The sequence below is a fragment of the Vidua macroura genome, chromosome 16 (assembly GCF_024509145.1).
Source record: "Vidua macroura isolate BioBank_ID:100142 chromosome 16, ASM2450914v1, whole genome shotgun sequence".
Lineage (NCBI taxonomy): Eukaryota > Metazoa > Chordata > Aves > Passeriformes > Viduidae > Vidua > Vidua macroura.
The window spans coordinates 1,212,815-1,237,336 of NC_071586.1; the positions used below are offsets into that span (position 1 = coordinate 1,212,815).

The 24,522-nt window shown below is 53.4% G+C and overlaps 1 protein-coding gene across 1 annotated transcript in view; it reads right to left on the reverse strand.

Moving 5' to 3' along the window:
- LOC128815364 (ankyrin repeat and fibronectin type-III domain-containing protein 1-like) overlaps positions 1–11,825 on the reverse strand; it is a 191,087-nt gene extending 179,262 nt beyond the window's left edge. Inside the window, exon 1 of the mRNA XM_053992058.1 lies at positions 11,615–11,825. Coding sequence (XP_053848033.1) covers positions 11,615–11,733 — 119 coding nt within the window. The 5' untranslated portion in view covers positions 11,734–11,825. The remainder of the gene's footprint in view (positions 1–11,614) is intronic.
- Between the last annotated feature and the right edge of the window lie 12,697 nt (positions 11,826–24,522).

The following is a 24,522-nucleotide window of genomic DNA, read 5'->3' on the forward strand; positions in this document are numbered from 1 at the left end:
CCCAGGGAAACAAGGTGAAAAAACACAAACCCTTCATGGCAGCACTCACTAACTATGAGCTGTGGCTGTGTTTTGTAGCAACGCCTCTATTTCACCATTCACTGGAATCCAATTGTTGAACAGATAAGGAAATATGTTGGAGCCAGACACTGCCATTAATTCATTCAGAAGTATGTTGGTTTCTTTGTTAAAAGAATCTTTTTTTCCAGCTCTGTTGCAGGCACTGAATGACATCCCTAGCCAGGGGGATGCTCCCTCCACTTCCCAGCCCAGCAGCATCCCACAGGGCCCTTGCTGGTGGCCACCCTGCCCTCTCTGTCACCCTCTGTCGCTGTGGTGCCACCAGACCTCCCCTCCACATCCTGGAGTGAGAGGAGCCCTGCGCACTCCCTGCCCTCCTGCTGCCCTGATCACACCGGGGCAGAGCAGGGACCAGGCGCTGGGGAAGGCTCTGGCAGAGCCCAGCTCAGACCTGCTGGAGCTGCACTTGCACAACAAAAAAGTCCACAAAGACAAAAATTCCCTAGGGCCAGGGAAAGAAGCAGGAATATTCATGGAACATGAACGTTTATCCTGCTGAGTTCTCTCTGAAAAATGGGGAGAGATGGCAGACAAAGGTGAAATTAATCCCAGCACAACAGTGGAGCAGATGAGCACCCTCCCTCCTGGCAGCTCCAGAGCGTGACCTGCATCCTCAGGGACCAGTGTGGTGACTGTCCCAGGGTCCCCGTGCTTATAGCCAGGCTATGCCATCCAAATGAAGCAGAGAGGATGGCCAAAGGCATCTGGGATGTTCCACAAGAGGCTCAGGGATCACTCTCTAGATGGAGTAGCTCTGAGGCTTACAAAAAAGGCTGTTTGAGATGCAGAAGGAAGCTCCTTCCAGGCTGACAGTCAGCTCATGAGCAGGATGTGACCCACAGGGACACAGCAGTGCCTGGCCAGCTCTGAAGCAGGAGAGACACAGCAGAGCACGGCTGGGAACACAGCACCGGGCAGAGGGAGCGGCCCCAGGAGCAGCTCCCGGCTGAGAAGGACAGAGCCCTGGAGTCGCCCTGGCAGGAGCCAGGTGACCTGGTCACTGGTCACTCCTGTGACCCGGTCACTGGTCATTCCGGGCACCTGCCAAGGACACAGCAAACGCCTCCCACTCCCCCAGCTTCACCAGATGCTGTGCCCCAGCTCCCGGCTTTTCTTCTGTGATGTTTATGTATCTCCTGTCTCCTCTGAAACACTTCGGAGACAAAAGCTAATGAAGCACAAGTAATGGATGACAAACATCCGGCTCCGATGGTAAAAGGTTGGCTGATTTACAAGATAAATAACTTAACTGCCTCCTGTGCATTTACAAACACCTTTCAGGGAGGATGTGAAGGGGTTCAGTATCACAGTCACCTCCAGAACCCACCTCCTGCCCTCCTCCCATTCCCTGGGCAAGACGAGCCAAGATGCTCCTGCACCACAACCCCCCAGCTCCTGGTCCCGTTCCCAGTCTCATGACACAGGACTGCTCTCCCCTGTTGCTTCAAAATCCAAGTCACACGACAGAGGAGACAAAAAGCTGCTGAGATCATCTTGGAAAGGATACTGCTGCTCCTGACAACCACAGGGGAGATGCTTCAGGCCTGAATTTGATGTGCTCCAGCACAGGAAGGCACTCCAGACAGCTGGTGGAGCTGCTTGGTTTGCTTGAAATCCCATAATTTCTGCAGCATCACCAAGTTTTTCAGCACTGGAGATAAACAGGGGCTGAGCTGATCCATCTCTGACTATTAATCCCTGGTAAAATAATTATTCATATATGTTTTGGTCAAAAAGCAGATTTATAATCAATCCTTGGCATGTTGTTGTTTTAAACCTCCCTGGGCACCACCTTTCAACCAGAGCCTTAGGCTGGTTTTCATTTTCCTCTGAAGCACAAGAGGCAGGTCACCACCATGGTCAGAGAGACAAGATCATTGAACAGGAAAAAATTGTTATGTTCCCAGTGTATCACAGTAAAATTCCTTAAAAAGAGGGTTTTCAGTGCAAGAGTAATGGGGTCTGAGGGGAGCAGGGAGTAGAGCTCTGGCAAAACCCAGCAGCTGCTCGTGGCCAGAGTAATGGATTTCATCTGTCTTGTGAGGGGAAGAACAGGAGCAAACAGCTCCAAAACAGCCCAGAGGAAGCCCAGCCTGGGCAGCAGCACTTAGGGACAGGATTCCTCCAGGGTGGAATCAGGTCAGGGTCCCAGGCAGCCCCAGGGCCCCGCTGCACAGCAGGAACCGAGCCACAGGGCTGGGCTGGGGGCTGGCCATGGGATGCAAGGAAGCAGAGCCCAAAAATGTCCTACTTCCAGACAAGAACCCTGGCACAGCTTCAGCTGCCAGGCTGTCTGGAGAATCACAGAATCATCAAGGTTGGAAAAGACCTCTAAGGTTATAAAATCCAACAACCAACCCAGCACCACCACCATTTTCCATGTGCCACATCCACACATTTTTCAATGCTTCCAGGGATGGGGACTCTGCCACTTCTGTGAGCAGCTGCAGCTCAGAGCCCGCAGAGGAAGGCAGAGCCAGGCTCTGCCAGGGAAACACATCCCTGCTGCAGGAAAAACATCCCCTAAAATCTCAGTTGGGATAGCCTCCCAATCTCCCAGTGAAGAGCTTGTGCCTGCCCCATCCCTGGAAGCGTCCAAGGCCAGCTTGGATGGGATAGTGGAAGGTGTCCCTGCCCATGGGCTTGGAATGAGGTGAGCTGAAAGCTCCATTCCAGCCCAAACCATCCTGGGATTCTGTGATAAATTTTAGCTGTTTGTTTTTTAAAGCAACATAAAAACGCACCCAGTTTTTCTACAAACATGGTTTTGCAGCCAAAACATAGATGTACTAGAGACAGCCACACAAATCCTGCACGCAGGGCAGACAGCAGAGGGCCCGGGGCCTCCAAGCAGCCAACAGGAACAAATGCCAAATCCAGTGGTTTCCAAACACCTGTGGAAGCACATGGATGCTCCAGGCAGCAGCAGTACACCCAGGGGCTGCCTCGGGTGGGGGATCTGCTCTGCTCCCCCCACGCCAGGGGATGCTGCAGCAAGAGAACCAGGAGGAGCTGCTCATTCCCATCTGCATTCTTACCATCAAAAAGTCAAAAAATGCAAAGTAAAGATATCTTGCATTAATTTGTATAATTGCCAACTATTCCTACAGGAAAAAACACAGAATTTTTGTGGGGAAAAAAACATTTTAATTATTGAAGTAAGTATTCTAGTTCTACCATTTGAAATATTCCCAACAGTAGTGTCCTTTTTTCCTTTCCTCTTTGAAATGTTTCTTCCTGGGTCCAGAGAAAATCTCTTTTGTTGATCTATCCCTTCTCCCTTCCTCCCCAGCTCTCCCAGAGCTGGCTCAGCCCACCTCCTGCAGGACAGCATCACCTGGGTGCTCTCCCTGGAGCAGTCCTCTCCTCCTAGGGGGGCTCTTCCCCCACCAAGGGGCTGTTTGAAGGACATAACGCACCCAAACTTCCCTGCGGGAGGGTGCCAGGCTCCTGCCCCAGGGGGTGGACAGAGGATATTCTGTGCCCGGATGCCTCCAAATCCCAGTGGCATCTCCTCCCTGCTCCCGGGCTCTGCCACCAACCCACGGGCACTCACAGCTCTGACACTTCCACCCTTCAGCTCAACATGATACAAGGACACCGAGCCCCTTGCCCTCAGCCCCAGGTGATGCCGATGCAGAGGGACATTTCCCAGGTGTTTTGGGGCAGGCAGCACGCCACAGCTGCCCTGTGCCTGCCAGGGCCCCCCCAAATCCCACCCCCACCTGGAGCACACAAAGCCACCCCTGCCACCCAAGCCAGGACCTGGGCTGCCTAGTGTCCCCCTGCACCCTGGGGGCTCACAGGTGTCCCCCCCACTCCCCAGGGACCGCCCTGCACAGTCAGGAGCAGGCAGAGAAGGGCACCCAGGAACAACCCCACTGGGAATCTTCCCCGTGGAGCCACCATTCCTCCCAGAAGCTGTTAACATTCCCACTGCTGTCTGGAATAACTGTGGATTGCTGGGGCTTGTGTTTCCTACCTGCGCCCCCACCCAGCTGTGACTCAGTGCCAAAGCAGTGGGAATTAGGAACCCAACAGCCTTTCGAGCAAAGTGTGACTCACAGGCCAAGGCTTTCTGCTGGAGGAGCTGGCTCTGCAGTCACGCTCTGTCTGTAACTCCCCTTAATAATACCAGTTTCATTCCCTTCCTCCCACTACCCATCCAACTACCACTCCAAAATAAAGGATGCCCATTCATCTTTTTCTGCCTAATCCAGGCAAAGATGAGCTTCAGCTTGTGCAGAAACCAGGCAGCTCCCAAGCTCATCTCCCATCCCAAAGATTGGTCTTCAAAAGAAACTGGAAGCCAGGCAGAAAGGGAGAAAAGCGGGTGCAAGCCTTGTCTTAACCTAAAACATGGCCCCAAACCCCAAAAAGATGACCCTGAGGGCTCGGATGTGCTTTTCAAGTCTGTCAGATCCATGGGGGCTTTCCCTGCCAGCTCCCGGGCCACACATACACGCACTTTTATGGGACAGATCTTAAACATCCCTTTACACACAGCCACGGGAGCAGGCTTTTGAGGAGCAGGAAGAGGCAGAGGCCCAGAGCATCCCCGGCTCTGTCCACATCACCTCCCCCTGCACCCTAACAGCACAGGAGGGGACAGAGCCACAGCCCAGAGCGAGACCAGGAGCTCTGTGGAACTGAGACATTAGTGGGGGCTGGAACTGGGAATGCATCCAGGTGTCCCTCAGAGCACAGAAACGGAGAACCAGGATAAGTCAAGGTTTGGTGGAGAGGCCCCTTGCAATGACAAGTTTGATGGGGAGACAGATTTTTTCTCTGTGCTGTTCCCCAAGCCCCTTCCTGCCAGATCCCAGGCACGGTGCTGCAAACAGGAGGGAGAACAAAGCCAAAAGGCTTCTTTAGGTTTAATATACAAAACCCAGGCAGCTCAATCAAGCAACAAAAGCTAAATGTCATTTCCTCCCGTGGCACTGCCACTCTGCTCACAGTTGTGCACGTCTGACAGCTTGTCATCGTCATGAGACACCGGGGACACAGCCTGGGGAGAGGCTGGCACAGAAGAGAGGGGAGGAAGGCTCAGTCCTGCAGCCTCCACAGACACCAGCACCAAGAGAGATGGGGCACCTGTGTGAGCTAAAGGGCACAAGGGACCCCGCCAGGCACAACCACACAGGGCAGGTGGGAAACAGCACAGAATCATGGAATGGATTGGGTTGGGAGGGACCTTAAAGCCCATCTCACCCCACTCCCTACCATGGGCAGGGGCGCCTCCCACTATCCCAGGGTGCTCCAAGCCCTGTCCAGCCTGGCCTTGGACACTGCCAGGAATCCAGGGGCAGCCACAGCTTCTCTGGGCACCCTGTGCCAGAGCCTCTCCACCCTCCCAGGGAACAATTCCTTCCCAATATCTAATCTAAATCTCCCCTCTTGTAGTTTACAACTATTCCCCCCTGTCCTGTCACTGTCTGCACATGTAAAAAGTCACTCTCCCACTTTTTATAATACCCCTTTAGGCACTGGAAGGGGCTCTAAGGTGTCCTTAGAGCCTTCTCTTCTCCAGCTCTCAGCCTGTCTCCATGGCAGAGGGGCTCCAGTCTTTGGAGCATCATTCCAAACAAGCCTCACCCAAGAGGACACAGGCTGCCCTTGAAGACAGCCCCACACAGAGCTGTGCAGCCTCAGGCACCCCAAAACCTGTCACCACATTCCCAACCTCTAGCTGAATGAGGCTGAAGTTTCCAGCTCCAGCTCCTGGAGCCCTTTCCCTCATTCCTGCCCAGCCAAGCTGCAAAAGTGCTCGGCTGCCTGTTCCAGTTAAGAGGATTAATGGGTGCTCAGCACCTCTCGAAGCAGGCACAGGCTGAGTCACCAACACTGGATGTAGGACTTCCAGCACCTGCACTGCCGACTCCCATGCAGTGACCATGGACATTGACTTGTTAATATGTTACAAAAATGATCTGTTGCAGCAAAAAATAGGAATCCACGCAGCCGCACACATTTTCCTGCTGGCATCTCAGCAGGCAAGGGAGGTGTGAGCACTGGGAAGTTTGGAGTGTAAGTGTCACAAACACTGTTGGCTAATTCCAAGTGGAAACTTTTCACTTAACCCAAAACACTTCCAAGTTCCTTGCTAGTTTTCTCCTTTAAAATGCAGATATCTTTCCATATGGACTTGTCATTTGGAAGCAGAAAGGTTTTGTTCAAAATGCCAAAAAACACAGTAGGAGAAGTCAGTCAAACTCTCAGCCATGTAGGACAGCCCCTCAGAGTCACCCTCTGGGTGTCTTTACGTGCCATCTTTACCTGCCTCATGCTGCTAACACAGGAGCTGTTCTCTCAGTGCGATTTCCCAGCCCCAAAACTTGCCAGTTCCTCCTGTCCCCCACCACAATCGTGTGCTTGAACACAGACATGCTGTCAGAGCTGAGGAGATATTTTTAAGCACCCAAAAACAACGAAGCACAATCTTGCCAGGAAAACATTCCCCACTACCCCTCCCCACCTCAAAGCCCATCACACTGCACAGTGAGGACATGAATCAGGATATCAGTGTGGAACAGACCCCTAAAGGAGAGGAGGTAACAGCTCCCCATGGCAAAAAGCAGCTCCTTGGTCCAGCTTCCCACAAGGCTTGGGACAGGCTCTGACCCTGGGAGCAACAGAAACACCTGGACCCACCTCTACCCCCCAGGAGTGCAAAGATGACCCCAAGCACCCCTTCTTCAGCTAGATATTGTCTAATGACATGGGCAAAAACAGGCCCAGCAAGTTGGAATTTTTATGTAATTTAATTCTTACATAATCTAATTTATTGTTAATTAACACCAACTTCCAGCTCAGGTACTGAGAGAAGAAAGGTAGTGGAACCCTTAAAGGTGCCACCCTGCAGGCCCAGCGCAGAAAAACTCCTCCCCCTTTCCCATGCTGAGCTTCCCTGGCCACCCCAAGCCAGAGAAAATCTCCTCTCCTGGAGCCCACTGAGGATGTAGGGTCTTCACCCTGAGGTTTTTGGGGTTGTCAGCTCTGCTGCCTTCAGGGCTGAAGGTGCCCCCAGGAGCAGAATGCAGGATCCAAACCCTGGCACAAATTTCCCCCTCTATTCCACCATCCTGAATATCTTCTTTTCCATATCTAGGCAGTGATATCCTGAGGAGCTCATCAAAGCCCCTCTGTGGGGACCCTGTGGGGCTCTGGGGACCACAGAGAAGGGGAAAGGTCAAAGAGGGAACAGGCATCAACTTCCTGAAGCCAGGGAATGGATCTATCTCAGAACAGTCCTGGGCCAACAGTGAAAGCCACTGAATCAGTCCCCAAGCCCCTGCCTAGAGGAGAAATTTCTCTCAAAAGCCACCTCTGGACAGGACTTGGGATTTTTAACGACTTTCAACTGGGATTTTTAATTATTTTTTTAATGAATTAGTTACTGTTGCAGGTCTCCTCTGTGGTGATAAAACAGGCCTTCTCAGGCAGTTCTGCTTTCCTGCATTGTACCAAGACTGAGAGCAGCTCCAAGAGTGTCCTTGACAACTTCTCTCACACCTGTTAACTCTGACTTCTGTCCTCCCAGAATTCATGCAGGCCCCCAGGGTCCCAGCCCAGTGCTCTGCTGTCACTATTGGACACGAAATGAGTACACAGAAGCTTGGTAAGTTCAAAAGAGAAAAACGAGCCACTTTTATTCAAACATCTGGTATTTACAGAATTCCAAAGGTGACTGTGGATTGGAGGATGGAATTGCCACCTCTCCAACCACACTGGTCCAAAGATCAATCAATCATTTCTCTCTACCCACAGAGAAATACGTAAACTATTCTATTTATACATGAAATTGTGTGGGAATTATGACTCTCAAATATGTAAACATTATCAGAAGGCTAAAGAAGTTTTATGAGAACTTTAAAATTTTCAAAATAACTATAAAAGAAAACGTAACACTTTTAAAAATCAGGGCAACACTCTGCCAGGCTGGCTCACTGCTAAGCAGCCCTGGCAGCAAACAGCAGCCTGGGAAGTGCCATCATGCTCCAGACAGTTCCAGCCTACCCTGGAGCCCCCCTGGCTCATTCACAGCAGGCAGCACTGCTCTGTCAGCCCAGTGACAGCACAACAACACAACACTGATGCTCTGATCCACTTTGCAAAAGCTGCAGGAACCCAAAATCAGTTGCCCAGACCTTTCAGTTTACAAACAGCACACTAAAAGAAGAACTATTTAGTATAACTTTCCTTTCCCTTCCATTTCTCCTCCATCCCAGAGCAGAGCCTCTGTGCCTTTCCAGACAACACAGAGCTGGGCACAAGCACCTCAAGGCTGGCACCACAAGATAACACAAAGAACAACCCCCCAGACCTCAGCAAACACCTCCTGTGCTTCACCCACAGGCACCTGCACCCCGTTCTGCAGACAAATCCTCATCTCCTTGCCATGCCCTGGGCTCTCATCCCTCACGGAGCAGTCCTGCTCCAAGCCTGGAGTTTCTCCTTCATCCATCACTGTCCCTGCTAGACGGAAAAAAAGTTGCTGCAAATAAATCAGCTGCTCCCCTGGGCTGGGCTTGGCTGGGGTGTTCACTCACACTGCCAGCCCCTGTCCCAGCACAGCTCCACAGGGGACACCCTGATCCCCACCTTGTCACACCTCGGGCCTCCCAGCCCCAGGGACAACTGTCCAGGTGATTGATTTAGTAACAGGAGGCAGCCGTGCCACAGCCTCTCCTGCAGCACAGGGCTCAGGCTGGAGGAGCCTCCAGCTGACACAATGCAGAGGGACAAAGCAGGACACACTGTGCCACAGGTGGGGGCAGAGCAGGGGGGCAGAGGCTGAAGAGCTCCTGCAAGCAGCACCTTTGCCCAAAAGCACCTTGAGTGAGATGATCTCCTGCTGGGCTCCACTTCTGTGCACAAGTCTGAGCTCACAAATTCTCAAGCCAGCAGACTTACTCATCCCAGCTCACTCATGTTGCTTTATCTGGAGGCGTAGTTTAGAAATGCAGGAATATTATTTAAAACCATAACTGCATACCTGCTGATTTCTGTTAGGTCCTATGAGAATGCGTGGGACCACTATATTTAGAATTTAATAACTCCAGTCATTGGAAGCTCTCGACTGAGTACCTGCCGACATCTGTTCCCTGTGGTCCCATGGGATTATGCAGCCTTGGGAAGCGTGGTGGGAGCCTGGCTGCCCTGAGCAAGACCAGGGCAGGGCTCTGCTGAGGGCTGTGCTGAGGGCTGTTAGACATCACCGTGCTGCACCTGGGGTGCAGGACCTCTGGAACCTCCATGCACATGGAAATGTGGGAGCTGAGGACCTTATATCTCCATGCTTCACTTGCCCACAATAGAGTGAAGAAAGGAAGTAAAAGCAGAAAGCTGATCAGCAGAGCTGGAAGAAGCACCATCTAGAGCAAGGGCAGGGCCAGGCATTGTAGCAGCAGCATTGTGTTGGCTTTTGGATCTCAGCCATGGAGATTTCCTGGGGTTTCTCAAGGTATAGACACTGGGGAGGCAGCAGGGAAACAGGCAGAAGCTCAAGCAGCGGGGTTGACAAGTGACACTGATTTCAAAGCATCCCACACTTCAATCAACACTTAGTTTTACGTTCATAATCAACCATAGCAATCAAGGGAATGGGCTCAGTATCCACAGGTGCACTCAAGCCTTGTCACTGTGGGGGTCAGGGACACCAGGAAATCTGTTCACAATCCAGGCCAGAGGAGCTGCCCTGGAGCAGATGCATTGGCCCAGGGGGCAAAAAAGGCAGAGCACAGCTCCATGCAACTCGAGCTTGGCCACACCAGAGCAGCCAGGCACACACAGGGCCTCTGCTTGGGGCAAGTGGGTCCATCAGCCCCACACGGCACTGACAGGCAGTGGCCTTGGTGGCCACATCTGATGCAGAGTGAGCCACAGTCCTGCATGAGGGGACAACTCAGACACAGAATGGTTTTGGCTGAAAGGACCTTAAAGTTCATTCCATTCCATTCTCTGCCATGGGCAGGGATGTCTTCCAGCAGAGCAGGCTGCTCAGAGTCCCACATCCATAGCCAGCATCCCCAGGAAAATTTGGTACGTGAGCTACACACCATCAATGCCGCTTTTGTGTGGCTCACGTCCCAGAGCTAGGAAGGCACCACGACATCTCCCACTGCAGAGGAAACCACCCAACTCACCCCACACCCCAAGGATCAGGACAATAGCACCCTGTGCACGGGGGTGTCACCTCCTCCTCTCCCTTGGGCTAGGCACTGGCACACGCTTGGCTGCACACTGCAAACCCAGGCACACCCTGCGCCCAGCAGCACTTGGACAATAGACCTTCCTCACACCCAGCTCCACAGCAGGACAGCAAAAACCCGAGGGCAGAAACCAGGGTTTCTGTCCACGACACCAAAAAAGAGCAGAACAAAGCTCCTGGCTCTGCCAGGAGTGTTTCTGGAGAAACAAGTGAGCGGGGAAGAGGCGACTCCTCTCCAGCCACCGAGGGAAGAGGGGAGACAGCGGCAGCTGTGCACGCCTCACTGTCTCAGCAGCAGCACAGGCAGCAGCAGGAGGGGCTCCAACTTCATTTGAATCTGTAGATATTTTAAGTACCTTTACAGAGTACAAAGTGCTCACCAGCCAGGGAGCAAGGTAAGTGAATGCCTTGGTATTATTTTTTTGCCCTGTGTGTCCCTTCACAAACCTACACCCCACAGCAGCAGGGAGGCACCAACTGCATCAGCAGGAGATTTGGGATGCACTGCTCAGGCTGAGCCCACATAAATGTGGAAGAGCCCAGAGCAGCACTGAATGCTAGCTCTGTCCTACATGCTGCACAAAACATCCAAGGAGAAGCCACCCAGGCACCCAGAGCAATTTTCTTAATTGCAGTAACTGTGTTTACATGCAAAACAAGGATGTGTGCAACCCCCCTCACACAACTCTGAGCACTCGCATGCTCCTAGAGAATTTCCAGTCAGCCCAAAAGCCACCTTCCCCATCCCCACTGTGATCCCCTCAGCAATCCATACCCCAGACAAGCTGCCGATGAGCTGCATGTCTGTCTGCCCAGAAGAGCTCCCCTCTCCACTGCCCAGACCCTTCCAATATGACAGGAAGCTCCATCAGCACCTCAGACACATAGATTCCACTTCAGCTGAGAAGCCACTTCTTGGTGCCCCTGCAGAGAGGGCTTTGCACAGGGCAGGTGGAGGGAAGGGCGATTTTGGTACAATGACCTCACTCCTCTGATCAAGGGACAATGCTGTGGCACAGCAGAGAGCACCAGGCAGAGGAAGGCAGGCACAGGTGCATGTGGTCACCCATCAGACGCCCAAGATGTGCCACTGATACCTGGGACATGCCCAGGTCACAGAGCCCGCCAGAGACATCCCGCAGCGATGAGCTGTGCAGGAGCCCCACACAGGAATAGGGTGATGCTCCCAGAGCCCTTGGCTTGCTCCCAGCCCCAAGAGAGGTAAACAGAAAGCAAAGCACCGAGGATTGCACATGCCATCCCACAGCCCCCAAGCACATGCAGAGGCACCAGGACAGTCGGGCTGCTGCCACCCCGTACCTGCACTCCGTGACACTACAGCAACAGCTCCCGCTTCGCCGGCCCCAGCGCCTGGAGCGCAGCTCCGGCCTCGACTTCCTCAGGCTGAAATACTCCGTCAGCTTCCCAAACGAAGCCATGGCTCCTGCTGGTGCCCCTGTGTCCCTCTGCACACTTGTGCATGCTACACCCCAGCGGTGCCTGCTGCCCCGTGCGCTCCACCAGCCCTCGGCACCGGGAAGGAGCGGGGCCAGAGGGACCCAGCGCAGGGCAGGAGGAGTTCAGCCACCACCAGTTACTTGGACAGTCCACAGCGTGCTCCAGCAAGCCCTCAGATCTGGAGGGTGCTAAGTCCTGTCTCCCTGAGCCAAGCGATGGTCACAGCTCAGGGCAGCTGGCGGCTGCACATGTATTTCATGTGATGCTGCAGAGCTGAGTGAAGGAGGAAGAGGAAAAATTAAAAGTGTTCGCTGGAAAGGGTCCCTCGGTAGCACTGGCACAGGTCTGCAAGCCCCAACGGCGAGTGGCACTGGGCAGGTGAAGGAGCTGCCCTCTGAGTAGGTGGCCCAGCGTGGCTGTGGTGGCCCTTGGATGAAGAAGGGGATGGGGTTTGATCTCAGAGGAGATGAGAAACCCCAAGAAATCAGCTGCTCGGATGAATTTCCAAAGGGTCTGTTCTTACAGCGTGGAGAGGATCCCCGCTTGCTCTTCCCAAGGCTATTCAGAGTCCACCAGCTTTCCTCCCTCCCTGTTTTCCAGAGCAGAAGGCACCCTCAGCTGCCAGCAGCACCAACCTACCATGACTTTCCAGCCTGTCACCAAACACCTGACCCCAAGGAGAGGGACAGGCATTTAAAGCAAGAGAGGCTGATCCAGTTAGAGGTCACCTGTGAGCTCTGCTCCCCATGCTTCAGCACAAAGCCTTTCCACAGCAGACAGCAGACACGGGGATGCTGCGAACCCGAAGGGAAATCCTCCTGCCAGCCCTCCCCTAGTCAGGAGCACTTGTCTCTGCATCCTCGGCGCCTGACGCCAGCTGGGCGGAGAAAAAACAAGGGCTTCAGAAAAAACCACCCAAACCTTGCTCCAGCCCCACGGAGCAAAGCCAGATCAAGTCAGTGAAGCTTATCCAGGGGAAGGGGTGTCTGACAGCGACTCCCCACCATGACAAGAGAGGAAACAGCAAGGAAAACTGGTGGTAACTCAGCTGGCAGAGCCCCAGGCTGCCTGAATACCCTTTTATCCCTCCGGTGTGGATGCCATGTTAAAAAATAAACAACCTGCATTCATCGCTATTTCCCTGCTTAGAGCCATCCCCTGCGAGCAGCCCCCTCGCCACCAGGGACGGCCATCCGCTGCCGAAAGCCCTTCCTGACCTTCGCTTCCCTCCCCCCTTATTTTCTTTCTTTTCCTGTAGACTCTGGCTCAGCTTTCCCCTTGGAATTAAATGCCTGAGCAGCTGGGAGCGCCCCGCGGAGCACGGCCCAGGACACCCGGGCAGCCGCCCCCGCCGGCTGCCTGTGACCGGCAGAGTCATAGTCCCCGTCACCGTCCCCGTCCCCGTTCCCGCCCGCGCTTTTTGGGGGGGGATAATTTGTTTGCAGCATCCCCACTCCCTGCTCCCGTTCCGGGCGCTGACATTCATGCCGGCTAACAGAGCGAGCCGCCGCAGACCTGCACACAAAGCAGGGGGCTGGCGATGCTCGGGGGGGACCCGCGGCCATGGGGGACCCTGCCAGCACCTCCACCGGGCAGGCACTCGGTCCCCGGGCACCTTCTCCTCCCTGGCACACACGGGGAGGGAGAGTGGGGCTGCTCCCCTCTGGCAGCTGGGGAAATAAAGCTGCTCACGCACTGCTTCGCACAGCCACCCTCCCCCGGCTCCCACCTGCTCCCTCCGATGGGCTCCGCTGCAGCCGGGAGGGGTCCAGGGCGCTTCCCCGAATCGCTGGGTTTGTGCCGAGGGCACAGCATCCGCCGGCGGGCTCCGCGCGGCGCAGCGAGCCGGTAACACTGTCACCCCTCTTATCTGCCATCGGCTCCCCGTTACCGACCACGGTGAAATGTAACACGTCAAAGGAGGTCAGAGGAGCCGGAGCAGAGCGGAGGAGACGGGGAGAGCAGAGGGGGCTGGCAGGAGGCAGCGGGAAGCAGCCGAGGTGGGGAGCAGAGAAGGGGAGGCAGAAAAGGACAAACTCTTGTTTCCCTGCTATGGAAAAAGGCACAGCAGCGGCTCTCCCGGAGGAAGCCGGGCTCAGGCACACACACCTTGGAGTGTGAGCAGGACAGCGGGGTCACCTGGCAGTGGTGATGTTACCTGCTCCTGGCGATGCCAAGGCAACAGGAGAGGGGGCTGGACAGAGCAGCAGGAAGAGTGGAGAGGAAGAGTGGCGTTAATTTGAATCCCTCCCTTCCCCCCTTCCTCCCATCACCTGGGAGGGCAGAGGAGCAGCGACGCTGCCCCAGGGATCCTCCTTTGGCATTTGCAAAGCAAAACTGTTTGGGGACAAAAGGGTAATTTGGAAGACTGCAGGAAAAAAGCCAGCAGGAGGATTCGACAGACTGGTGGACACAAAATCCAAGAAGCAAAGCAGACTTCCCCAGCATTCCAGCTACAGCCAGGACACCACACATTCCTGCAGTTCCCTGCAGTGCGGGGCAGGTAGGAACCACAGCTCTTGGCAGGGAGTCAGGCTCCCTACAAAGTTGCAGAGCTCAGTCTGTGAGCCCAACACTGCCAGCACTTGGAAAACAAACAGGAGGAAATGACACCTTCATGAAACCTCTGGATAAGCTGGGGATGGTGGCTTTGAAGGTACCAATGCCTGAAAGCTCAGACATCTCCATAAACACCTCAATCTGTGCCCAGAAAGGGGATTCAAACCCCACAGCCCCCCCCCCCCCCAGTCACCCTGGACCAGGCTGACTGAGACCCATCCGGCTGAAAGCACAACCAGGGCTGGCACAGAGGCAGCACAAGCTCCCACATCATTCCTCTGAGTTACAGCCTCTGCTTTTGTGCTGGTGCCTTGGGGCAAGGGAAGGGCTGTCTCCTTTGCCCTAAGGACATGGAACAACCCTCAGACCCTTCCTTGCTCAGAGTGGTCAGCCCTTCAAACAGGGCTGTCACACCAGCTGGCTCCCAGAGGAGCTCGGTGCCTCCTATTAGGCAGCAGAGGCAATCTGCCAAGATATTGCTGAACTCTCTAATTTCACATTAACAATCTGCTGTGCTGGGGTTTGCAGCCACGCACTCAGCGATGCAACAGCTTCCCACTTCCACTTATCAGTGGAATGAAACACTTCATAAGCAAAACAGTGGTTTAATTTGCAGAGACATAAACTGATTTTTAAGAGGAGCTGTGGAGGAGATGTAAAAGCAGGAATCAGAACCCGCACGGCACTGGGACTTGAGGGATGCTGAGCACAGCTGCACAGCTATCACCCAGCCCTGGCACAGGCATCTCACACAGGCTGCAGCATTTGGGAGGAGAAAATACCCACAAGTCAAACACAGCCTGGTTGTCTGGGTCATCTCACACATTCCTGTGTGCATACTGCTTTAGGCCCTAGAGACCAACATTCCCCATTTCAGAACCCTCCAAACACAATGAAGCCATCACAGATATGGGAACCAGCACCGGTCCCAGACTGCAATCGACCACAATGCTTTTTCAGGCAGAAATCATCAGAGCTACATCCCAGCAGCTCAGACATCCTAAGTGCGAACTGAGAAGCTTCTCTGCCAGGTCTTGTGGCGAACCAGCACAGTGGGACAAGCCAGACAGCCCTGGAAGGTGGCCCTTGCACCATTCTTGCAACCCCCAGTCCCTATGCTCCTGAGCCCATTGTGAGCAAACCAGATCTGGTTACATCTCCGTGGCTTCCCCAAGCAGTTTTTGCTCCAATTACACTTCTTCAATATGGATAGGCAGAAGCAGGGAAAGAGGAAAAGGAGGTTCTATTGAGCTGACAGCTGCTCCATCCACTCCTACAGTCCAAGAGGACCCTAAATGTTTTTCTCCAGGGTTCCAGTTTCCCTCCACACCTAGACTACTCAACACCAGTTAAACACCTCGACTTTCCAGCCCTGGCTCTTCTGGGGTGCTGCATCCCTAAAAGCCACCCAGCAGCTGATGCAGAGCCCATCCTGTTCCTCCTTCAGCCATGCTTCCCATAGCTTATCCCTTCCCCAGGACAGCACGGGGGATGCTCACCAGTACCTGACCTCCCAGTGAGTGGGGGAAGCAATTAAAGGTTTAAGCCATTGTGGGAGCAGCCACCCCATCTCTACAAGCAAAACCTTGGCTGGTTTAAAGGCTCCCTTTCCCTTTGTCCCTTTCCCAGGCTGGCTTATACCTGGAGAGCAGAGCTCCAGCAACACAGAGAACGGAGCCCAGCAGGACGCACAAGTGCAGTCCTAGACTGGAGGTGTGACACTGAGCAGTGACAAGAGCAGAACAGTCTAGAAAAGCTGCCAGGTGGGCCAAAGGAGGAGCTGGAGCCTAAGCAGCTCATGAGGAACAGAGCCAGAACAGGAGGCACTGCTGCCTGCTCATCCCAGGATGTCCTGTGGCAAAGGGGTCATTTCACCATGGGAGTCCTGTTTCCATCTGTTGTCATCAGAGTCCCTCTCCCCACAAGGGAAAAATCCCTGCAGAGATCCCCAAAACTGGGTGAGAGGAAGCTTGCTAATCCCCCAAGAACATCTGTGTCCTCAGGTCAGGTAGAAGAGAATTTCTCTTAGTGCCAACTGAAGAGGGACTGGCCTCTCAAGTTACCTGGGAAGTCACCTGAAAGCACCATGGGGATCTCAAAGGACTTTGGGGCAGGAATTTTCCTAACTGCTGAAAACTGGCCACTGTCACACATCAGCTCCCAGTCAAATCTTTCAGCCAATTCAGAAGAATTTTGATAAACACTATTTTTTTTTTCATTCTGAGCATTAATCCTTGGGGTTTAAGAAGTAAACTTCTTCCACCCTATTTTAAATATACCCACAGTGACAGGCCAAATTTTTCACTGCTGGTTAACCCAGCATACGAGAAAATCAACAAATGTTTTGGGATAGTTATAAAAATAAAAATGTAATACATTATTTCACAGAATGTTCAAAACCAATTATCAACATGTGCATGTGAAGAAATATGTTAAATGCATGTGTGACCTGATTAAAGAAACAGATGCACAAGAGACATCGGAACAAATCTAGAGGAGCCCATGGAGATGCTCCAAGGGCTGGAGCCCCTCTGCTCTGGAGCCAGGCTGGGAGAGCTGGGGGTGCTGGAGAAGAGAAGGCTCCAGGGAGAGCTCAGAGCCCCTTGCAGGGCCTAAAGGGGCTCCAGAAGAGCTGAAGAGGGACTTTGGAGTGACAGAACAAGAGGGAATGGCTGTCCCTTGACCAAGGGCAGGATTAGATGGGATATTGGCAAGAAATTCCTCTCTGTGAGGGTACATGAGTGGGCTCAGCAGTGCTGAGGTAACACTTGGCCTCAGTGACCTTGGAGGACTTTTCCAACCTAAATGATTCCATCCAGAATTCATCAAAGCATTTCATCTTGATTCTAAAAGTGCCGATGCTCGGTGCAAACATGAGCTCACAATGGCACAACAGGCTGCAGGTCCTCTCTGGTGCCCAGTGCCCTGGAGAAACAACTCTGGAGGCTCCTGGAGTCAGCTCCTGGGAACAGCACGGATCTGGGAGCAACACACTTGCTGGCAGAGCTGTGGGGCCCTCTGGGAAGTGCTACATCTCAACACAGCTGTAATAAAGTGCAGAGTGTGCAAAAGGCTCGATAATTTCAGTCTAAGCAGGCACTTTGCTGTAATTGCCAGCTCTATTGCATTATTCACACACTTGCATGCCGGTACCTACCATGAGCCAACCACATCAATTTACTGATTTACCCAATGTATCACTCAGCACAACCACTCTAATTCCAGCAGCAAACTCAGATGTGCTGCCCAAATTAAGGTAAAACACCCTCATTCTCAAATTAAATTAAAATACCCTCTTTCTTGGAATAACAAAGAATCACATAGGGAGAGCATTGCACTACAAGGATGGGGAAGGGTCTCAAGGGGAAGCCATAGGAGGAGCAGCTGAGGGCACTTGGTCTGTTCAGCTGGAGGAGATGGAGCACAGAGCTCACCAGGGCTGCAGCTCCAATCTCTGCTCTGTGACAGGGACAGGAAATGGCTGGAGCTGTGCCAGGGCAGGTTTAGGTTGGAGATCAGGAAAGGTTCTTCCCCCAGAGGGTGCTGGGCACTGTCCAGGCTCCCCAGGGAATGGGCACAGCCCTGAGGCTGCCAGAGCTCCAGGAGTGCTTGGACAATGATCTCAGGGATGCACAGGGTGGGATTGTTGGGATGTCTGTGCAGGGCTGGGAGTTGGACTCGTGATCCCTGTGGATCCTTCCTATGATTCTATGAAAATTCACCTTCCCAGAGAAGCAGCCAGGAAGCAGAGGTGGAATCACAGATGCAGCCCCAGCCCCTGGCACAGAGATGCCGGTGCTGATGCAGTAACCCACCTGCAGCAGTTGGTCAGCAGCTATTCCTTTTTGGAGCAGCATGGGATGTGCATGCTCCTGAAATTCAATTCCCTTTTTAACCCCTCAGATGGAAATTGCCAGGTTATTTCATCCCACTTCAAAAGTTTCTCCCCACTGGCAGCACTGTGCAGTTAAATCATGGGCACACAGGGATAATTACCTCCCAAAGCAGGGCTGTCCCTGCTGCTGCTCCCTGACGGCTGCATAAAAACCTGGCTCAGGCTTGCAGGGAAGAGATAAGGGCAGGGAAAAGCAGCCAGCAGCACAGGCAGCTGGAGGTCACAGAGGCCTTTAGACACTTGCTAAGTGAAAAAAAATAGAGAGAGAATTGGTTGATACCTCCTAAAAATAGTTTGTTGAGTTCAAAAGGACTGAAGAAAGTCTAAAACATCAACAGTGAGGTGATGAGAGTGAACAGAGAGGAGAAACAAAGGCAGGATAATTTGAGGACATTTGGAGCTGGCAGGACTGTCTTATGGGCAAGGGGTGCTGCCTCTGCTGAACCATTCCCCAGTGCAGCCCCACTGGCCCTGCCCTCACACTGCTTGAGATCCACCCAAAATTAATTTGATCCCCAGGGAATGATCTCAGCCCCAAGGCTGCCAGAGCCTTGGGAGAGTTTGAACAACTCTCTCAGGGATGCACAGGGTGGGATTGTTGGGGTGTCTGTGCAGGGCCAGTGGCTGGACTCAGGGATCCTCGTGAGTCCCATCCAAGTCGGGACATTCTGTAATTCTATGATTCTTTCAAATCAAAAGGGACAAAACCCCCAGATCCTGCCCAACTGGGGCAAACTGGGACATGTATAATCCCCACTTACTCAAGCAGCCTGGGAACAGTCCCAGCTCACTGCACACCAGTTGTTCTTTTCCCCTGAAAAACGAGCCCTGGCAAAACCCAAAGCAAAAATTGGAAAACTCATTAACATGATCAAGGGTTTCAGAAAATGGGAAGGAGAATAATTCGTGCAATTAGAGCCCAGCAAACTTCATCAGTCTTCAGAAAAAAAAATTATAATCAATATGGAGCAAGCAGTCTCCAGGCTGGGAGAGCAGGGGACCGGATCGATGCAGCTGCTGACATCCCACAGACAGCAGAGCTCCAAGGAGGAGCAGCCCCCTCCCACAACTGGCTCCTGACAATTGTGTCCCCCACCACCCCCGTCACACCCAGGGGGACTGTTACAAGGGTTGCCTTAGCAAGCACACAACCCTCAAGGCTTCCCAAAAGGGGCCAGGACTCGCAGTGCTGTGGCTGGGGAAAGATGAAGCAGGAAAAACGGAGGGGTTGTGCCCAGCTGCCAGCCCATGGGGCAAAGCCACCCCAGCCACACAATTTTCACTGTGTGTTGTGCTGTCCCTACTCCTCCTGGTCCTGTACACATCGTGGTGGCTGTTCAGTGAGCTCCTGCTGTTCCCTTCACCCCAGCCTTGTGCCCTCAGCTTCCTAAAACACCTGTGACAGCTGGGCACTGCCCACGCCCGCTGTGTCCCCTTATGGGGCTCACCAGGGCCGGGAGGGGGCACCAGTGGCCACAGGCTGGAGAGGGATCACAATTCAATCAACAGCCAGGCACAGAAGATCACCTCATACACAACAAAATGAGCTGGATGAACATCTGACCTCTCAGCACTTGGCATGGCCTGCTTGGAAGGGAATTATGGATAAATCACAGAAACAGGGAATCACAGAATGATTTGGGTTAGATGGGACCTTAAAGCCCATCTCATTCCACCCCCTGCCATGGGCAGAGACACCTTCCACTGTCCCAGGCTGCTCCAAGTCCTGTCCAGCCCAGCCTTGGACACTTCCAGGGATCCAGGGACAGCCACAGCTTCTCTGGGCACCCTGTGCCAGGGCCTGTCCATCCTCACAGGGAAAAATCTCTTCCTAATATGAGCCTGTCTGGGAAATGACAGGCTCAAGCTTCCCTCTGATTTGTATGAAGTCCTTCCACTGATCCCATGGCCATGGAGACACAGTCCTGAGCACCTCTCCTTCCCAGAGCTTCACAGCTCAAGCTCACCTGGACCTCTGAGCACTGGCAACAGACCCAGCCTGGCAGCTGGGGCTGGTGCGGTGGAGATGATGTTCCAGGAAGGAGATGGTGCTTGGACCCCATGGGAATTTGAATCCTCCCTACTCCCCAAACAAGCACCACATCCCTCAGGAAGCACTGGCCCAGAGGGGCACACACATCCTCAACAAGCCTAGGATCCAACACTAGGCACCATTTCTACTTCCAACCATTTTCTTTTCACCTCTCAAGCAGTAATTATCTCATTTCTGCATCAAAAGAGAATCTATTAAAATCTTAGTTCTTTCCCAAACAATAGATTAACGTAATCCTTTTACGCCACCGAGCTGGCCCTGCCTGTTGCAGTCAATGATTGCAAACTTTCAAGCCTGGAGTAAAATTTTAACCTTTCCTGTCAAAACTCTGAACAGCACAATCACCAGCTAGACAGGGATGTTGGATTTACACAGAATAAGGCTTTCCATTTAAATTAAGGCCAAAGATTTCCCCCAGGTTATAGCAATTTAATTAAAACAAAGTCAAAACAAACCTCTACAACTTCTGAAACCCTAGTTGTGTAAAATTAAAACCTCCAGGACTGCCAGAGTACAGAGCCCAAATAGCACCCAAGGGAAAACAAATACTTTGACTTATTTCAGGAGAATAAGACAACTGACAAAGCAAATCACACCCGATCCTTCACAATATAGGCAAAATATTTAAAGCCCCATTGGGCAGGACAATTACCCAGATGGTCAGTGCCAACAAAATGAGCAGTTGCATGGTGAGACTCCTCACCTGAGAGGAACTCTGCTGCCATACAGCTCCAAGGCACTGCTGTCCCTTCTCACACCCCACATGCAGGCAGCAGGGACAGAGCTCCAGTCATGGAGCTGCTTGGGGCACTCACATAGCTCCCTAAGCTCTGACAGCTCAGGGACACCCAGAGGTCTGGAAGTTGGTGGGATTAGCTGTGCATGGGGCAGCCATACACCGGGGTTCAGGGAGGCTCTCCATTTTCCAGCATTAGCCCTGAGGAACCCGGCTGCTTCCAGGACTCTGCTCCACATGCTCATGCTATGCCAGGAGCACATGGCTCAAATCCAACACTGCAGCCCTGTGCGGTGAGACCAAGGCTGCTGCTGTGGACAAAGATGCAGAGAAGGAGGGAGACCCTGCCATCCTGCACCATCCGCAGCATCAGCTCTTCTCACCTCCATTCCCACCTTTACCTCGCTGCTGCCTTCAAAGGATGCTGCTGTGCTGACAGAGGGAGGTGTCTGTGCAGGCTGATGGGAACTGGCTGTGGGACAGGTCTGTGTCACACTGTGAAACTCACACCACCAGCAGAAAGGAGCAGAAATGAGTCAGTTCAGCTGATCTGAGAGCCAAAACACAACCCAGTCCAACCACACTGCCTCAGCACCCGAGTGAGCTGACTCATCCCATGGCAAGCACTGGACCTGACACAGGGGCAGGGGAAGGAGGGGACTCCTTCCAGGGCGGGGGGGTTTGAACCTTGCCCCAGCACCCACCAGGGGACGAGCAATGTGAAGTTGTGCCCTGAAGAACTGTGGGGAGACAAGCCTCCAGCCCTTGCAAAGCACCCTAGGATCCTGCCAGAGCCTGGACCACACCAGGAAAGGCACTATAACTGCTGCACATCCAGCACATTCAAACCCCAATGTTTAAGTGCTAGCTGGCCAGAGGGTTTAGCCAAGGGGGTTTCTGCCAAACAGCTGGGGTCAAGGATCCCCTGGGCTCCCACCAGAACTCAGTGCCCTTCCCCAAAGAGAGGGGGGCAACAGCTGTAAGGCAACACCTTTTATGAACACCCCACTGGGGTCTGTCAAGCTGTGCCAAGAAACAGGGGAAGCAGAGCACACCTTGCCTGCAGTGTGGAGGAAGGAGGTCCAGCGTCGCGGCCACATCCCACAGAAGAAAACCCTCCAAACTTCCAAACTCATGATGTCAATGTGGTGAGAAAAATAACTCACAGCATGTGCTCTGCACAGGCACTGCTAGGAAACAGCAACCACTGACAGGAGGGAAAACGTTTTGCTTAAAAGAGAAAGTGAAATAGAAATGGAAATTTCTACATCAGTTACCAGCTGCCATGAGATAGGAGATGGTGGAGCACAAGGCACTGAGGCCACTGGTTCTCCCTGTCAAATACCTAAAACCAGCATCGCAAGTGTGTGACAGAACAGGCTACTTACTACATCTGCTCTCACCAGCATACAAACACACAGGTTGTGTTCAGCGAAAATGCCAAGGAATTCATCCCTTAGTATTCCCAAATGAGAAAAAAAGCTTGAAGTACACCAAAGATTTGTCCATGACGTTGCTGTGAGCTGTCGCTCAGCCCAACGTGCACCCGTGCACAAGCAGAGACACCGGCACAGCTCAGCCCCACCTCTGAGCGCACAGGCAGGACCAGCACCACGGCACCTGCAGGGCTGAGCGGCTGCGCTGTCCCACGCAGCAGCCAAGACACCTCTGCCACACCTCAGGCAGTGTCGTGGTCAGGTTGGCAAGACCCCAACAGTGTGAAAGTCCTTGTTCCGTAGCCCGGCAACCAAAGAAAAGGTCTGGAAGGCGTGAAGCTGAGTTTTCAAGGTTGTTTATTTCTTCTTATTTAAAATATTTTCTCTCTGACCTGCCGAGGTCCACCTAGTACAGAAGCTATGGCACTCTGCCCCGAGCCCCGGGCGTCTCCCACATTATATACTCAAAATTACGTGTACCATGTTTACAGTTCCCGTACCAATACCTAAAATCTATGTTGGACAGTGTGTCCCTATCCTAGACCAATAGAAAAGTGTCACCATCACACTGAGACATGGAGGACAAGAAGAAGGAAGAAAAGGCTAGGGCACGCCCAGATTCCTCCATATTGTATCCCTGAATTACATTCTAAAATACCCCAAAATTCTAAATTTTCACCCTGTGTCTGTTCCCCTATTACACTACTCGAACCCTTTTGGCTTGTAATTCCTCATATAAGGTTGGCAGCCTCTCCCACGGGCTAAAATCGAAGCCACAGGTGTTTTTGACTTGTTGCCAAGGTCCCTGAGCCCCCTGCCAGGGTCTCGAGACATCCAGAGCAGCCAAAAGGATGCTCTGGACTCTGACAAGGCAGCTCTGGGTGCTGTGCTTTGGCCTCCCAAAGGCTGGAGAGCCCCATCCGACGTGTCTGCCTCCCCCCGGGCAGCACAGCCGGGTCCCTCGCTGCCCGAGGCCTGCAGCAGACACAGGTGGGAGGCACGGCACACCATGGCACAGCACAAACCCGCCCTGCCGCTCCCTCCCCGGCCGCAGGCCCCCAGGCTCAGCCCTGGCCCATGAACTGACCGGGGCAGAGGTCAGGCCTTGGGCCGCGGCGCTGGGAACGGCCGCGGGCTCAGGGCCGGCCGCCAGGGGCAGGCAGAGCTCAGCGGTGCAGCTCGGCATTGTGCAACCCGCCCAATTAACATCGGGACGTGCCCCCTCCCACAGGCCTGCAGCAGAACTCAGGCTGCTGCCTTCCCTCCCAGCAGGGCTCAGGAAGGTCTCTTGGGCTTCTTCCAGGGCTGGAGCCCCTCTGCTCTGGAGCCAGGCTGGGAGAGCTGGGGGTGCTCACCTGGAGAGGAGAAGGCTCCAGGGAGAGCTCAGAGCCCCTTGCAGGGCCTAAAGGGGCTCCAGGAGAGCTGGAGAGGGACTGGGGACAAGGGATGGAGGGACAGGACACAGGGAATGGCTTCCCACTGCCAGAGGGCAGGGATGGATGGGATATTGGGAAGGAATTGTTCCCTGGCAGGGTGGGGAGGCCCTGGCACAGGGTGCCCAGAGAAGCTGTGGCTGCCCCTGGATCCCTGGCAGTGCCCAAGGCCAGGCTGGACAGGACTTGGAGCACCCTGGGGTAGTGGAACCTTGGAATGGGATGAGCTTTAATATCCCTCCAACCCAAACCATCCTGGGATTCTACTTTCCTGCATGGTTATCCCAGGTGCCAACAGTTCCCCACCTGGTGCCAGGCTGGCTTGAGGGCACAGGAGATGTTTCCCCAGGTGTAACACCTCAACAGAAAAAGGGGGAAAACAAGAAAAAGGAAGGGTAAAAGGAAGATTGCATCTTAGCCAAAGTTGTCTAGTGCTGGATGTCACTGCTTTGGTCCCCAGCTCTCTGGCAGCAGCTCTCTGCCCTTCTGTCACACCATGGTCTCATCCACTGTCAGACCCTCAAACCCACTTCAACCTTCACTTCCAGTAGAAGGAGTCAGCACCTTTGTGAACCCCCAATCTACATCCACAAGTGTCAGCTGAGGCCTGGGACACACAGGGAAAACTCCTCTCTCCCAAAGGCCTCAAAAGAAGTTC